This window comes from Rhinolophus ferrumequinum, chromosome 6 (assembly GCF_004115265.2).
Source record: "Rhinolophus ferrumequinum isolate MPI-CBG mRhiFer1 chromosome 6, mRhiFer1_v1.p, whole genome shotgun sequence".
Lineage (NCBI taxonomy): Eukaryota > Metazoa > Chordata > Mammalia > Chiroptera > Rhinolophidae > Rhinolophus > Rhinolophus ferrumequinum.
The window spans coordinates 39,848,187-39,863,374 of NC_046289.1; the positions used below are offsets into that span (position 1 = coordinate 39,848,187).

A 15,188-nucleotide genomic window follows, 5' to 3' on the forward strand; every position below is an offset into this window, starting at 1 on the left:
AATCAACAATATATTGTTGTGGGTTGTATACATTGCCATTTTGAAAGAGTTTTATTAGCTTTTTATGACATTTGAAAATGCCCTTGTAGCATATAAGCATTTAGAATGATTGTACCTTTAAAATCACTGTAATCACTGTAATCCATGTAATTTTGTTTGTTAAATGAGCTGGTCCTTGATATCAGATACCAAATATTAAAATTGCACGTTTCAAGAAAAATTTAAAAATGATTAAATTCTTTCCCTAGGGTGACATCACTTCCATTCCTGAACTTGCTGACTATATAAAAGTTTTCAAGTAAGTACACAAAGCAGAGGGATTGCAAATACTGATGAATAATAAGTGTCAGTTTTATAGTCACATTCACATTATTGAAATTTACTGTAAGATTAACTGGCATATGCATCTGTAAAAGCATTTACCAATTAGGTGAACACTAAATTATAATGAGGAAAAATAACCATTTTTATCAAATTAAAATCATAGTATTGATTAAGTTGTTTTATCTGGTAAACATTTTTCTTAAGGCAGAAAAAAAGAGGAGGAGAGAGAGAGAGAACCTAGATTGTACCATGCATGTCAGTAGAAAGCATCCCGTCTGGGTCAAAGCACAAGACATAATAAACTGTTCCTGCCAGTGGTCATTCCCTCGTTCAGAGCTTCACATTCTATTGAATTCTGTTCATTTGTTCATGGGACATTTTATAATTAAGGTTCCAGTGTTTCTTGTGTAAAGTTTTAAACAATTAATCTAGTCATATTCCACAGAATCAAGAGAGCTAGGCATTAAGGCAGAGAAGGGAAGGAGGAGAGGAGTGAGGTAGCCTATAAGATACACAGCCATTATGGCATAAACCATTTCCTGTAGCGAAATGTGTAAGAGCTCAGCATGTGTCACATTTCTGAAAGAAGGGCGTGATTTCAGGTGCTGCTGCCTACCTCCTCTCTCCTCCACTTACACACCTTTTTTTTTTAATCTGTACCTTTCCTTATCCACTGTCCCTCATGACTGCTCTTCTTTGTGTTTGACATTGGAGTGGCAAGTTCAAGTCTCCATTGAAGTACATCCCTGAGAGACATAAGCACTTCCCTCTTCCCTCACTTTAGCCAGGCCAGGTAAACTTGTTCAGACAGGCTCCAAGGCACCTGTGAACCTGTAGGTAATTATGAGACCTAAGAACTTCCTAATTATTTATATTTACTTCACCTCTTCCTGTCCTTTCCGTGTGACCTGCTCGTGATAGAGATGACTAGAGCTGACAGGAATCCTAGAATGCCGGCCCTACTGTCTGCCTGCTCTGCCCACTCACTATGTGTGAGATCTTCCTGAGTAGACTGACAGGGAAGGAAGGGGCACATCCAGTAACAGCGACACCGCCTATAACACACTGGCCAAAGGGAACTGAATTCAGCATATGTAAAACTTGGCCTTCGGCTTTTAACATTGTGAAGCTTTAGTGCTAAAACAAAGCATTGATAAAGTTATTTCAAAAGTGGTTTTTCTCTTAATTCTATTTGACACATAGGCCAAAAAAGCTGACTCTAAAAGGTTACAAGCAATACTGGTGCACCTTTAAAGATACATCTATTTCTTGCTATAAGAGCAAAGAAGAATCCAGTGGCACACCAGCTCACCAGATGAACCTGAGAGGTAAGGAAAGCCTTGGAATTGCCAGCGTTGATGGTGGAATATCCATTAGCTAATCTTCAATAAGCTTCACTTTGCTGGGGGGGGAATTTTTTTCAGCACTTTCTTTACTCTTTTAGGTACTTTATGTTTAGATACGTATTTTTTAACTTAGTTCTTCTTGTCTTAGACTTGTAGACTACTTCTGTTGATTCTTCACACTGCTCCTTTACTTCGTTTATCTGATGGATGCACTGGTTCAGGTGGTAGAATTTCCTCTCCAAGTTGGGTTGCTTCTTCTGCAGCTGGAGGACACCCTGCTTGCCTCTTGCGGTGACTTCTCTCAGGGCCTTTAGTCATGATGATGGATGAGCCTCTCAGTTGTAGTAGTAGTCCCTAAAACCATCTGGCTCACTCCCAGTTTAGATACCACTCCCTCTAGGAAGCTGTCCCCCTGAGGACCACTCTCCCACAAGCTCACATAGCACTCATTACAGACGCTCTTCCACTTAGGATGGGGTTACGTCCAGATATACCCACCGTAAATGGAAAGTGTCGTAAGTCGAAAATGCATTGAATACACCTAACCTACTGAACATTATAGCTCAGCCTAGCCGACCTTAAAATATCCAAAACCCGCTGACAGCGCAGGACACTGCAGAGCACGGGTTATTTGTCCTCATGATCATGTGACTGGGAGCTGTGGCTCACTGCGGCTGCCCAGCGCCCCGTTACTTTGCATATCACCAACCCGGGAAAAGATCAAAATTCCAAATTTGAAGTACAGTTTCTATTGAATTCGTATCACTTTTGCACCATCACAAAGTTGAAAAATCCTAAGTCGAGCCATGATAAGTTGGGGACCGTCGGTACGGGGACCCTTGACACCCTGCATGCTTGGTAAAGGGGACAGGACATTGGCTGCTCACTGTTCCACACCTACTGTGCTTCCCTTAGCAGAGGCCAGAAAACGGAAATACACTTTTCAGACTCATTTCCAGTGAGATTTAGATTCTAATCAGATGAATTCTTGTGAGACTTGAAGTCCCACCTGAGTGAAAGTGTTGGAGAAACAGAAGTAAGAAAGGAGTTGGGTGCTTCGGGGCTCCGGGCAGTGGCAGCCGCCTGGTTTCCCAATTTCTTGATTGTAATGAAGGTTGCACCTCCCTTGGCAGGCCAGTTAGGAGGTGGTGTTCAGGGAGGAGCTCCTTTCAGCCCAGCCCAGCTGCTTTGGGTTATATTTTACATGTACATTTATTACTATATGTAAAGCAGTGTCTTTCCGGATATCTAAAAATATTTGTATTTGGAAAAAAATACCAAAGAAGAGGGCTCCCTGACTCATTTCACAAAAATGCTTCCCAAAATAATTTCACTTAAAATACAGAGGTGCTTTTCCTGATCTATATTCGTAATTTTTCTTAGTACATTATACGTTAGGATATTTTTAGCATATTTCAACAAAAAGCCCAAATCTCTACCTTATTTCTGTTCTGCCCAGTAGTCATCTGAACTGTTGCTTTATAGTTATACACATTGTACAAGAAAGAAAACTTCTATCCTGGGGAGAAGATGGCTATGCTCGTGTATTGGAATCCTGTAATTTTCCTAAAACTTTTAATAAGTCTCACTGCCTTTCTCTCAAGTCACATGAGTTTAACTTTTGGGTCTCTACCATTGTTTGTTACTGAGAACCCATTGTAGCTTTCTTCTTGCTTACCTTCTAAATTGCCCAGGACCAGCTCAGATTATCCACTCTCGAATAAGAGACAGATCTGTCTCTGGCCCCTGGCCTTTCTGTCCCTATTCCATCCTTAACATTCTCCTTGTCTGACTTTGTATGATGGGGAGTCACGTCCCAGTATGGGAACCTCACAAGGTGTCCTCACCCCACCTTGCCCAAGTCCTCCCAAAGGAGCGCTCTTCCGCACAGCACATTGGCCTACGAATCAAATGGCCTAGATTCCGCTTTGCCACCAAACAAGCTCTGTGAGTTTGGAAAAATAGCCTATTTGGACCTTAATATCTCCTCTGAGAAATGAGGGCGTTGGTCTAGATGCTCTGTAAGGTGAGATCTAAAATGCAAAGTTCCGAAAAATTCAGTTTAGCAAATATGAATTGAACTCCTGTGCCACAAACGGCTAGGTACTAGAGACATGGGCAAGAACCAGTTATGGTCCCATCCTGCAAGATGTTGAGGCTATGCTGGGGAGATAAACAACTACAATTCAGGCAGTAAATGCTTCTTTACAAAGAAACAGGCCAAGGAGCAAGGGGTAAGGATGCTGTATTAGCCAGTCTTCAGTGATGCTGGAGAGCATTAGGAGAGACCTCACGGGGGAAATGGTGTCGGAGTTATGATCCAAAAGAGAAAACAGATCCACGGAAAGGAGGAGGAGCATTGATAAAAGAGCATTCCAGGCAGAGACTGGTGTGCAAAAATGCCTGGAGAAAAGCATCAGCAACCACTGGGGTGCTTGTGCTGCTGGAATGCAGAGTTCAAGGGAGGAGGATGAATGCTTCCTTAGTAGCTGTTGAATTGGATTCCTGCTAACATGAGGTAATAGTAGAAGAAGTTGGCAGGAATTAGTGGATAAAAATGTTAAGGAGATTGTGTTTTAAACTGGCAGCAATAACGTGCCACTGAAAGATTATTAACAACAAAATGACAGTATCTATCATATTTGTATTGGCTACAGTGTAGGGGAGTAATTTCAGAGCAGTGATAGTGATCCAAATGAAGGTTATCAGTGTGGATGGAGAAAGGATATAAACGTAGTAGTTCAATCAGTGGACTAGGTGATTGGCTGGGAGGGGCTCGAGGGGCAGGACTTGCTTCTGGCTTGTACAGTGGGGTGGATAGGGTGATACCGAGATTGGGAATAGACAAGATCTGAGTTGCGGGAGAAAGATGAGTGTGATTTGGGGGTATTTTAAATTTGAGGTGCCTGTGGGATGTCTTTTTGGAGATAACCTGTAGGCCATTGGATCATGGGAGATCCATGCTATGGATACCAAAATGGTAGCAATCAGCATTAATGGTAAATTTAGCCATTGGAATGGTTGTCTATAATACCAGACGGCTAAGAACAGAATCCCGCAAAACACTCCTGCAGATTAGAGGAAGAGGAGCTTACAAAGGAAACAGCATAGGAAGACCATGGAAATGATGGAAGCTAAGATAAAAGTTGTTTCAAAAAGGACAAGAGTAGTCAGTAGTGTCAAATGCTGCAGAAAAGTAAGAGAAAGATTGCTAAGCCACATGGAGGTGGTCATTGGCTTTGATTCAGAACAGATTCAGCAGATTTCAGTGGTGTTTTGAGTATGAGAGTCAGAGTACAGTTATTGAGAAGTTAATAGGAAACAGCTTTTTAATGGCCCTTATTTATGACATGGAAGGAGGAAAAGGGACAGTAACAGAAGACAGAGGTATAAAGAGGAGAGAGGCATTTGGTGGTTTAAGATGGCAGAGACTCAAGGAAATGAACTGTTGATGGAAATGCCACAGTTGAAAGAGACCTACTATCTGGGAGAGAGAGAGGATCTCTGTGATGGAGCAAGGTTCCTGGGACAGTAGAAAACCCAGCCCGCTTGGATAGGAGAGCCTAGGAGGAGAGAGGCCGCCTGCACTGTATGGGAACAAGGGCAGCTAGGGTTATCCAATACGGTGGGAGGAAACGGGGGCACTGCACTTCTGGTGGCCTTTCATGTTCTTGGAAGACCCGGAGGTGAGGTTGTCCCGAGAAAGAGAGTTAGGATTGAAGACTGTGATCCGAATGAGCTGTTTGCATTGAACAGTTCACAGGAATAGTAATTGGGATACAGCGAAGCCCAGCATTTTGCTATGGAAATAGGCAGCCAAGGTGGTCTCGAGTGAATGTCATCTGGGGTGTGGCCCAGTAAGTGCCACTGTGCCTACACTGTCACCTGCATCTCTCCCATTTTAGTTTTCTTGGTATTTTACTTTTCGAAGAGGCTGAATTTGGGGTTTGTGTACTTTAAATCCACTTGAATAATTAATGGAATTTTGCAAAAGATTGTGTATCTTCAAATATCTCTCTGTTTTAACTTTGCAGGTTAACACATTGTCACCCAACTTCCTCATGGTTTCTAATGCTTGCACAGAAGGAGTTAAATGCTGTAGCTATTTATATGTAGTACATATATTTTTTAAAAAGTAAAGAGAGGGAGACAGTCTGCCAAATTCATGATAGGAGTTGCTTGTGGAGAGAAGAGGATCTCCTTTATCTAAACTGATCTGTTTCTTTTATATAATACTTAAAACATTTATGTGAAGGAAAAAAATGACATTTTAATATTTATTCTTTCTGTGTCATAGATATATAGAGGTTTATTATCTTGTTCTGTGTACACTCTGTGCCAAGAGAACTTGCTGCAGTACAAGGAGCAAGGCAATGGAATGCCCTGCTAACAGTTTACGTTTTTCACCATAGAACTTACTGGATTGTCTTAAGACATATTGAGGGTGACAGGAACTAAGTACAAACAACTGGGATACCCGTTAGGGAGCTTTGATACGTACATTGTCTTATTTATCCTTAAAGCATCCTTATGAGTGGATTTAAGGTCAGGCAGTTTGGGCTTAGAGATGTTAAGTGGGTTATAATTATTAAGTGGTAGAGAAAGGTCTGATTGCAGAGCTCTTCTCCACTATAACATACCGCTTGGTACTTTTATGCCAACCTATTTAACTGTGTATGTGTTCAATAAATCTTCTGTAAAGCTACCAGCTAACACTTACCAGAGTTGATTACATGGATTTTGTAACCCATAAATGTATGTATTTCTGAGAACTTGCCCATAAGATGAAATTCTGAATACCAGTTATTTTTGTACGGACTTCTCACGTCTACAAGTGTATGTTACCTTCTATGGCAGATGCACTCCTGAAATACTGTGCATAAAGTTAATCTATTGAGTCATATCTATGAAGAAATTACAGTTTAAAGAAACCATTTTTGTGCATATGGTCACCCTCTGAATTGAACTATTGGTAAGTGTAAACATTTCAGTGTTCCTACACCCTGGAGTTGTGCAAGGAGGCACACGCCTGGTAGCATGCAGTTCCTGAGAGCCTGTGCTCCCCTCCCCTGTGCCGCAGGCTCCTGCCACGGGAGTCGGGGCACAGCAGTTGGGTTCGGGAGCAGCAGGGCTCTGAAGAGGCTCCCATGTAGGACTGTAACTCAAACTGGCTAATCCCCCTCCCAGTTTTCTAAGGCATCAAAAAGTCATTTGTTCTAATCATAACACAATTAAATTAGAATTTAATTACAGAAATAAATTTTTAAATCTCCATACATTTAGAAACTTACATCCTAAATAACTTAAGATTCAAAGAACGGAATATTAACACAACACATATCAAAACTTGTTGGAGTGCAAGAGGTATATTTTGGTAATATCCTTTTAACAAGATCTTTTCCTTCTCAGTCAAGTTTTGTGAATTGTAAGGGCCACAAATGCTGTGTCATTACCTCTCTTCTATATTTGATCTGACTTTCTGCTCCACCCCTAACAAAATTATTGGGTATAAAGAATTTATTCTCTGGTTTATAGATTCCATAACAGCAAAATTCTTCATGTTACAATGCCTTAAAATGAAGGCTGCCTGTATTGGCTTGGGATTTCTTAAAAGTATATTTGACCATTTTAATATCTTTTTTTTATTACAGGATGTGAAGTTACCCCAGATGTAAACATTTCAGGCCAAAAATTTAACATTAAACTCCTGATTCCAGTTGCAGAAGGCATGAATGAAATCTGGCTTCGTTGTGACAATGTAAGTTTTCCAATTAAAAGTAAACCTCAATTGTTTTTTGATTCTTCAGTGAGTTAACTAGTCATCCTTATATCTTATACTCAAAGGACTCATCATGTGATACAGCTCATACCTCAATATTTCTTTTCAACAGGAAAAACAGTATGCACACTGGATGGCAGCATGCAGACTAGCCTCCAAAGGCAAGACCATGGCAGACAGTTCTTATAACCTAGAAGTTCAGAATATTCTTTCCTTTCTGAAGATGCAGCATTTAAACCCAGATCCTCAGTTAATACCAGAGCAGATCACAACTGATATAAATCCTGAGTGTTTGGTGTCCCCTCGCTATCTAAAAAAGTACAAGAATAAGCAGGTACTTGATTCATTTTACTTCATCTATTTTCTGCTGGTTTGTTTTACAATTTTATATATACTTTAAATTTAGTTTCCCCTCTTCAACAAAACGTTTTTAGTTTCAGTTAGTAGTCTTAATTTCATATCAGATGGCTAGAATATAAAATCAGAAATCAGGCCAGTAGCCTTCAGTCAGTTTAAATTGGTTATTTAAAAAAAAACAAAACCTATCATTTTAATAGGACAGAATGAGGTAAACTAATTGGGAGCGTATTTATTCTAAACAACCTGAGGAAATCACTGTTAACAGGATGTTCTTTCAGAGAATTAAATATGGTCTTAATGCTTTGTGTTCCTTAATTCATGCAGTTTTATTCATTTCCCAACACAATCTATAATGACACTTCTTGCTGTTGAAATTGACTCTTCCAGCTTTGGAAATAAATTTTACAAAAGTAGAAATAGTCTACGTTTTAAAATTGTCTTGTCTTAATATTAACCTAACCAAGATTTGCATTATGTGACAAAATTTGATAAATTTTCATTGAAATCCACTGCTTTTGTTCACTCTGTTTAGAATTCCTTTTCTGGAAATTAATACCATAAAAGGATTGCTATGTAGGAAAATGGTTCTTGGGTACAACATAAAAGGTTCTTTTCAGGGGAATTTCACTTGGGATAACCCCAGTATTCTCTACACCAAACGTCATGCCATAAAAGGAAAAGGCTTCAGTTTGGGAGGTGGGGAGTGAAGAAGACCTTTAAAATAAATATTTTATTTTTATCTAGTTTAATTTTTATCTTTAAGAGCTAATTAAAAAACATTACTTAAAAAGGTCCAGTGAAATACCCAGAACACTTAGTAATTCTTAACTTTAAATATCATGCTTATCACAGGGGTCTGAAATCAGTTTAGTAGAAGTTAGAAATGTTCAGAAGTTTTAATTACCAAGTATTTCAGTTTCCGAGGTTGTGTAAGCTACATGGAAATTGTTTATCCCACAGTCATACGATGTGGGAGTAGTAAGGAATGGAGGAAATGCTGCCCTGGGGAGCTTTGTGGAATGTAGATTGTAAGTTGAAAAGAAAATCAAATACTAATTTCATTTTTTTATTCTTAGGCATTTCATTTAAAGATTATTTGTAAAGAAACTTTCTGAAAGTAGATTCATTTGTCTTCAAAGACGATGAATAAATTCAAATCTTAGCAATCTTATCATCTCACTATCAGTTATCAGGAAAGAAAGATCTTAAAAGTATAATTGTGAAAGTGGCCAAATGTTGGTTTAGCTGTCAAAGATATGTATTGTTTTCCCAGCAGCCTTTAAAATGATGGTTTTCACTTTAAAAAGTTCTCAACTATATTGTCAACTGAACATTCTCTTGAGGACAAAGACAGTGAATGTCTAACAGGCTCTGATGGCAGGATGGCAGCATGTGTGTGGTCCGTGGTTAAGGATCCTTCTGGCCTTGTCTTCCACTGTGGCATCTTATCAAATGCACATTCTTTTTTAACCCTCCTTTCCCTAACTAGACTTATAAGTTGTTCCCAGAAGGTAGAGACCATGTATTACCCTAGCAACTAGTAAGTGCTGATAGGCAGAAGTTCAGTTGCTTCTAATGTGTCGAGTGCTATACTCGTCACTGCACATGGTGCTAATAATTGTTAAACTATGGAATCCAGTGGCACTCAGGAGTCAGGTAGGAAGATGTGACGGCCTTGGCGCCATTCATCCCTACCAGGGCATAAGTGCATTGTTTTCCTTTGCGTCCATCAATACAGCTTTTGTTATATTGACTCTATTTTAATTCCCCAAAGCTACATATTAATTAATTAAACTTGCTATGGGTATTTTCACATGAATATGTCTCCCAAACTGGATTTTTACTTTTTAAAGAGTTGTTTAGTGCCTTATTCATGTTAATCCAAATTGAAATGGACTAATATGTTTATAGCCACCATTTCTAGTGTAGTGTATGGCATCTCTTTTATTTTCCCTTCCAGGAAAAAGGATGCAAAAAACAGATGGTAATTGAGGGGTTTGCTTTTCTTGTGTAAATAAACAGCACGGTCACTGCAATTATTTTGTCTTCAACTTATTTCTGTAAAGCCGTGCATGGATCATATTATCTGACTCAATTGGAGACAAAATGAAAGGCTTTTGAATATTAATTGTGATTTTTGCCACTAAAATAATTAGCCTTACCCGAACCAGTAAGAACTGGTACATAACGGGGAAAAGGGTATTTGCTCTTTTTATTTTCTCCCTACAATTATCTACCCTTTATTTTAGTAACACTTAACAATCTAAAATAATGTGGAGTGTTTCTCAGGATTCTAAATGGAAAGTAATCACTGCTTCCTCATTTTCATTTTCATGCTTGCATTTACTTTGCTTGGTTTCCACCTAAAGTAATTTTTTGCATGGTTTTTGGCTGGAATTTTGGTTTGCAGGTTACCGCAACTTTTTCTTTGCTTCATTGCCATTTTTTCTGATTGCCTTTTTTTTTCTTTCTGCCTTCTTTTTCTTTCCTCGCATTGCCATCTACAGCCAGGCTATATAAGAGATTTGGTAAGTTCTCCATATTTACCAAAAAAGAAAGAAAATAAATATATTTAAAGCCCTAACCACAATCTCCCCTCATGGATTAATTTCCTTCCACTCCTGTGGGAGTAGTCATCCCAAAGTGAGTATAATTTAAATTAAAATTCAACTTTTATAATCATTCCTTTAGAAAAATTTTAAAATTATAGTATTATTTTTGCTAGAAACTTGTATCCTAGGTACTCATTCTGATTATATGTATCTTGGTGCTAAATTTAAAATATACCACGTATATGAGGATTAGAACATGCCATTTTATAATAGCAGTATAATATGTGTATGCTTGGAATATGTGTCAGAAGTGGCAGTTATGTATTCCTAGTACTTTGTTTCTTAGTATATGGACAGTAAAATTAAGAATATATCAAAGTTTATTTTGAAAAGTCATTATGTTACTAAAATTCCCACATGTAGCTTCAGGTATTTTCTGATTCCAACTCGTGCAACATATGATTTTGGGGTGGGACACCTAATTCAATTTTTTAATCTTTTTGTTGTCTTGATTCTACCATGAAAGAATAATGTCCAATGGTATCGGTGATGTTTAATCATATTTAGATAACAGCAAGAATCTTGGAAGCCCATCAGAATGTAGCTCAGATGAGCCTAATTGAAGCCAAGATGAGATTTATTCAAGCTTGGCAGTCCTTACCAGAATTCGGCATCACACACTTCATTGCAAGGTCAGTGGTTCTACTAAACACCTAAGTATAAACCTTAATCGGTGCCTTTTTACTCAATCTCCTTCGTGTAATTAGAAATTAAACATTTAGAGCTACAACTGAGACTCATTAACCTATTTTACAGTAAAATTTAAAGACTGTTGGAATGTATTCACAGTTAAAGAGCACATATCTTGAAGAGAAACAGACCAACATGGCCCCCACCCCCACATGTTTTTAAACTCTTATTTACTATGTTTTTACTACCGTAGGTTCCAAGGAGGCAAAAAAGAAGAACTTATTGGAATTGCATATAACAGATTGATTAGGATGGATGCCAGCACAGGAGACGCAATTAAAACATGGCGTTTCAGTAACATGAAGCAGTGGAATGTAAACTGGGAAATCAAAATGGTAAGCTATAACGGTGTTACTTGAATGCTGCTAAAAATTAAGAAAAAGACCTATACATTCTGAAGATTATTTGTACCATTACTTCTTACAGTATAAAACAAGGTTGGTTATTCATTTCCCACTTAAATTCACCTATTTCGTAACTAGCTCAGTTACTGAAATTCTAAGACATAACGATCTGCTTAGAAGATTGCCTTATCTTTTTTAAGATTGTCTTTCTATAATATATAAATTCCTTCCACTCACAATAGCAGCTACTGTTTATTGAATGCCTGCTTTGTGCAAGGCATGATACCAGGTGTTTTACATCTGTACCCTGTTTCTAAATCTCACCACAGCCTTGGGAGGTAGATGGATTATCCCGCCTTTACAAATGAGGACACTAAAATTTAGATGCCTGAGGGCCATCATTGTCCAGGACCACACACTTAGTAATAGAATCAGGATTCAGACTTAGATATTTAGGGCTCTGAAGCCTGGCCCATCTACTACCATGTAGCATGCTGCCCCTAGCCATGGAGTACATGAAAATCGTTTAAAATAAACAGAATCTTTTACTAATAAGTCATTTGTTTTAAGATCACTGGGTTTGTTGTATCAATTCCTATCACTTCATAGAATCTCATATTTCTGAAATATTTAAACATGATACCTAAAGGTTAAATATCTAAAGCTAATATTAAACACAGGAAGTAGGTTTTCTCCCAGGACTTGAGGAGAGACATTCTTATTAATCGAATCACCAGAGGTCATTTGGGAACTTAATGACCTAAACCTCTTGTCTTCCTTTTCAGAACATGAAAACTAAAAAGGATTGGGGGAGAGGCTAGTAATCTTTGCTTATTACTCTTTTGGACTTGAAGGCATTATTAGTTTATGATTAAAACAGAATATTTGAGGATCAGGTATTTTGTGATAGGACAGACCTTCAATAGCACAGTAGGTTTGCTTGGACTCGCCCATCTGGAGTTTTACTGGGATTTACGGTTCTTTGTCTCTCTCTCTGTTCCAGGTCACTGTAGAGTTTGCAGATGAAGTACGATTGTCCTTCATTTGTACTGAAGTAGATTGCAAAGTGGTTCATGAATTCATTGGTGGTTACATATTTCTCTCAACACGTGCAAAAGACCAAAATGAGAGTTTAGATGAAGAGATGTTCTACAAACTCACCAGTGGTTGGGTGTGAATAGAAATACTGTGTAATGGAAACCCCATGGCCATGACAATATTTAACTTTAAAAGCTGTTGTTTGTTATATGCTGCTTAATAAAGTAAGCTTGAAATTTATCTTTTATCATGAAAACTTTTTTGCCTTACCAGACCAGTTAATATGTGCACTAACAAGCACGACTATTAATCTGCTATCATGATACAGTATATGAACTTGAATATGGCACACATTCCTTAGGGCCATGAATTGAAAACTGAAGTAGTGGGCAAGTCGGGAACAAAACATCACTGATTTAAGCTAGCCAAACTGTAAAGAAACTCAAGCCATCTACTTTAAAGCTATCCAGGGCTTAAACTATATGAAGTCTATTTATCATGTTTAATGCATGTGTTTTAATGTATGTTTAATTTGACCTTGTGTTTTTAAAGATATCCTACTTCTGGTAGCCATTTGAAACATCCCCTCCCCCAAAATAAATCAGGCCTGCAAAAGATGCCTGATATTTAATAATGTCATTGTTTGACCTTGAAGGAGAATGCTGTTAGTCCGTTATGCTTGGTTTGTTTTTGTCCTTGAATAAGCATGTATGTATATTGTCTTGTGTTTTTATTTTTACACCATATTGTATTACAACACTTAGTATTCACCAGCATATTCACTGTCTGCCTAAAATATGCAACTTTTGCATTGCAATATGAAGTAAAGGTCTATGAAGTATGCATTTTTGTGTAACTAATGTACAAAACACAAATTTTATAAAATTGTACAGTTTTTTTTTAAACTACTCACAACTAGCAAATGGCTTAGATGTAGCATCTTTACATTAAATGCTTTTAAAAATATAATTGATGTGCAGTTTTAATACCTGCTAAATTAAGAATGACTTCATTATAGTCATGATTTGCCACAGTGTCCTTAACTCTAATGCCTGGACTGGCCACGTTCTAGTCTGTTGCGCTGTTACAATCTGTATTGGTGCTAGTCACAAAATTCCTAGCTCACATAGCCCGAAGGGGTGCCAGAGAGGGTGGATTACCAATGTTGTCAAATAATCCATGGTTCAAAGACTGTATAAATGCATTTTATTTTAAATAAAAGCAAAATCTTTTATTTAATGTTTCTTTTTGTACTTCTTGTTCTTACGGTCTACATAGTATTAACTTCGTAGAAACAAACTTGTGCCTTTTAAAAATGCTTTGCCTACATCTTGTGTGTGAGAACCACTTGCTATAGTATTCTAAAGCGTTACCAGATGGAGATACTTAATCTCTTAAGAGTGTTCCGCTTAAATTGAAAACCCCTCATTTTTCCTGTTACCTAAGAATGAACTGTATAATATTTAAATGTTAGAAATGTAGGTATAAAGAAAAACATGACAAAAAGATGAACAGACATTATTAACTTGGGCAGAATTTGGTTTAAACAGCAAAATGACTCTTGGTTTTAAAAAAACACAACATTAATTTACTCCGTTACTGTTACATCATCATTCAGACTTGAACCTTCAGACCTAGACTTTCTCCTTTACCTGTTGCATTTAATGAGGCCAAGTCTTACTGATCTTTCCCTCATGCAACCTTGTGTCTTCCTCTTGTCTGCTATCACCGTCACCTGAATTAAGATTTTTGTCCTGTGCCTGCCATGATGCAGTGGCCTCTTACAGCAAAGCTCAGGTCACATTCTCCATGGCTTTTCTTAGTATTTGAAGGCCATGTCATAACAGGCATCACTGCAAAATTTTAGAGCTCCTTTCCATTAAAAATAAAAGTTTTAAAGTAACACATTCCCTTTCGCATCTTACGGACAGGTCACCAACTTGCATAGTCATGTCTAAAAGCCCTTCAATATATTTAAATGATGGCACACCCGAGTCCTTTATTGTCCTCCAGCCTCCCCACAAGTTAGAACAGTCTGCTTTGCCCCACTGCCTCACGGTGATTCTGAGATTAAGTCACCCCCAGGACAGCACCACCTGGATCCCAGCTGTGTGACATCTGGTCGCCAACAGCATAAATGCCAAAGTCCCCAGTCAAGTGCTCAGAGGTCTTCTGGGGGCTGTTTCCCAGCTCACATTTTCATCCTTATCTCCCAATAGTCTGCATTCCAATCAAACTGGATAGGTCACATTCTACGGACACACTTTGCCCATCTCCACGTCATACACCAAACCGGGTATGTCTTCATCCCCAAACCTCCTTCCATGTCTCCAACTTCCATATGTCCAAATCTCATTTTAGAAATTTTACAAGAGAGCTCAGGTGTTTTTCCATGAATACTTGCAAATTTCCTTGTAGCCAAAAATGTTCTCTTACTCCTCTGAACTACCACTGAATTTGATTATTTTTGGAACTTAAGAGTCATCTTTATTGAGTATATCCTGTTGTCCCTAATAAATTAGTTTCTTGAGGACTGTGTCTGAGCCTCATGGTTTATACGCAAGATCAGTTAATATGTACTTGTTTAATGAATATAATGATAATTATTTTGGAAATCAATAAATTATTATAACTTAAAATTTTTATAGCCTCAGCACAGTTTAATACAGAGTAAACAAACATTTTTTGGATACAA

General features: G+C 38.0%; 1 protein-coding gene across 6 annotated transcripts in view; it reads left to right on the forward strand.

Annotated features, from left to right (window-relative positions):
• The window catches only part of FERMT2 (FERM domain containing kindlin 2), a 70,031-nt gene extending 56,298 nt beyond the window's left edge, over window positions 1-13,733 (forward strand). For 2 of the 6 annotated variants that reach the window (XM_033108444.1, XM_033108446.1), the window contains 9 exons: window positions 249-298; window positions 1,528-1,652; window positions 7,322-7,428; window positions 7,562-7,783; window positions 9,770-9,793; window positions 10,317-10,337; window positions 10,929-11,053; window positions 11,305-11,446; window positions 12,459-13,732. In XM_033108444.1, the coding sequence (XP_032964335.1) occupies window positions 249-298; window positions 1,528-1,652; window positions 7,322-7,428; window positions 7,562-7,783; window positions 9,770-9,793; window positions 10,317-10,337; window positions 10,929-11,053; window positions 11,305-11,446; window positions 12,459-12,632 (990 nt within the window). In that variant the 3' untranslated portion in view covers window positions 12,633-13,732. Of the gene's footprint in view, window positions 1-248; window positions 299-1,527; window positions 1,653-7,321; window positions 7,429-7,561; window positions 7,784-9,769; window positions 9,794-10,316; window positions 10,338-10,928; window positions 11,054-11,304; window positions 11,447-12,458 lie in introns of all 6 variants that reach the window. The other 4 variants (XM_033108447.1, XM_033108449.1, XM_033108445.1 and 1 more) reach the window with 3 other exon arrangements.
• The last annotated feature ends 1,455 nt before the right edge of the window (window positions 13,734-15,188 follow it).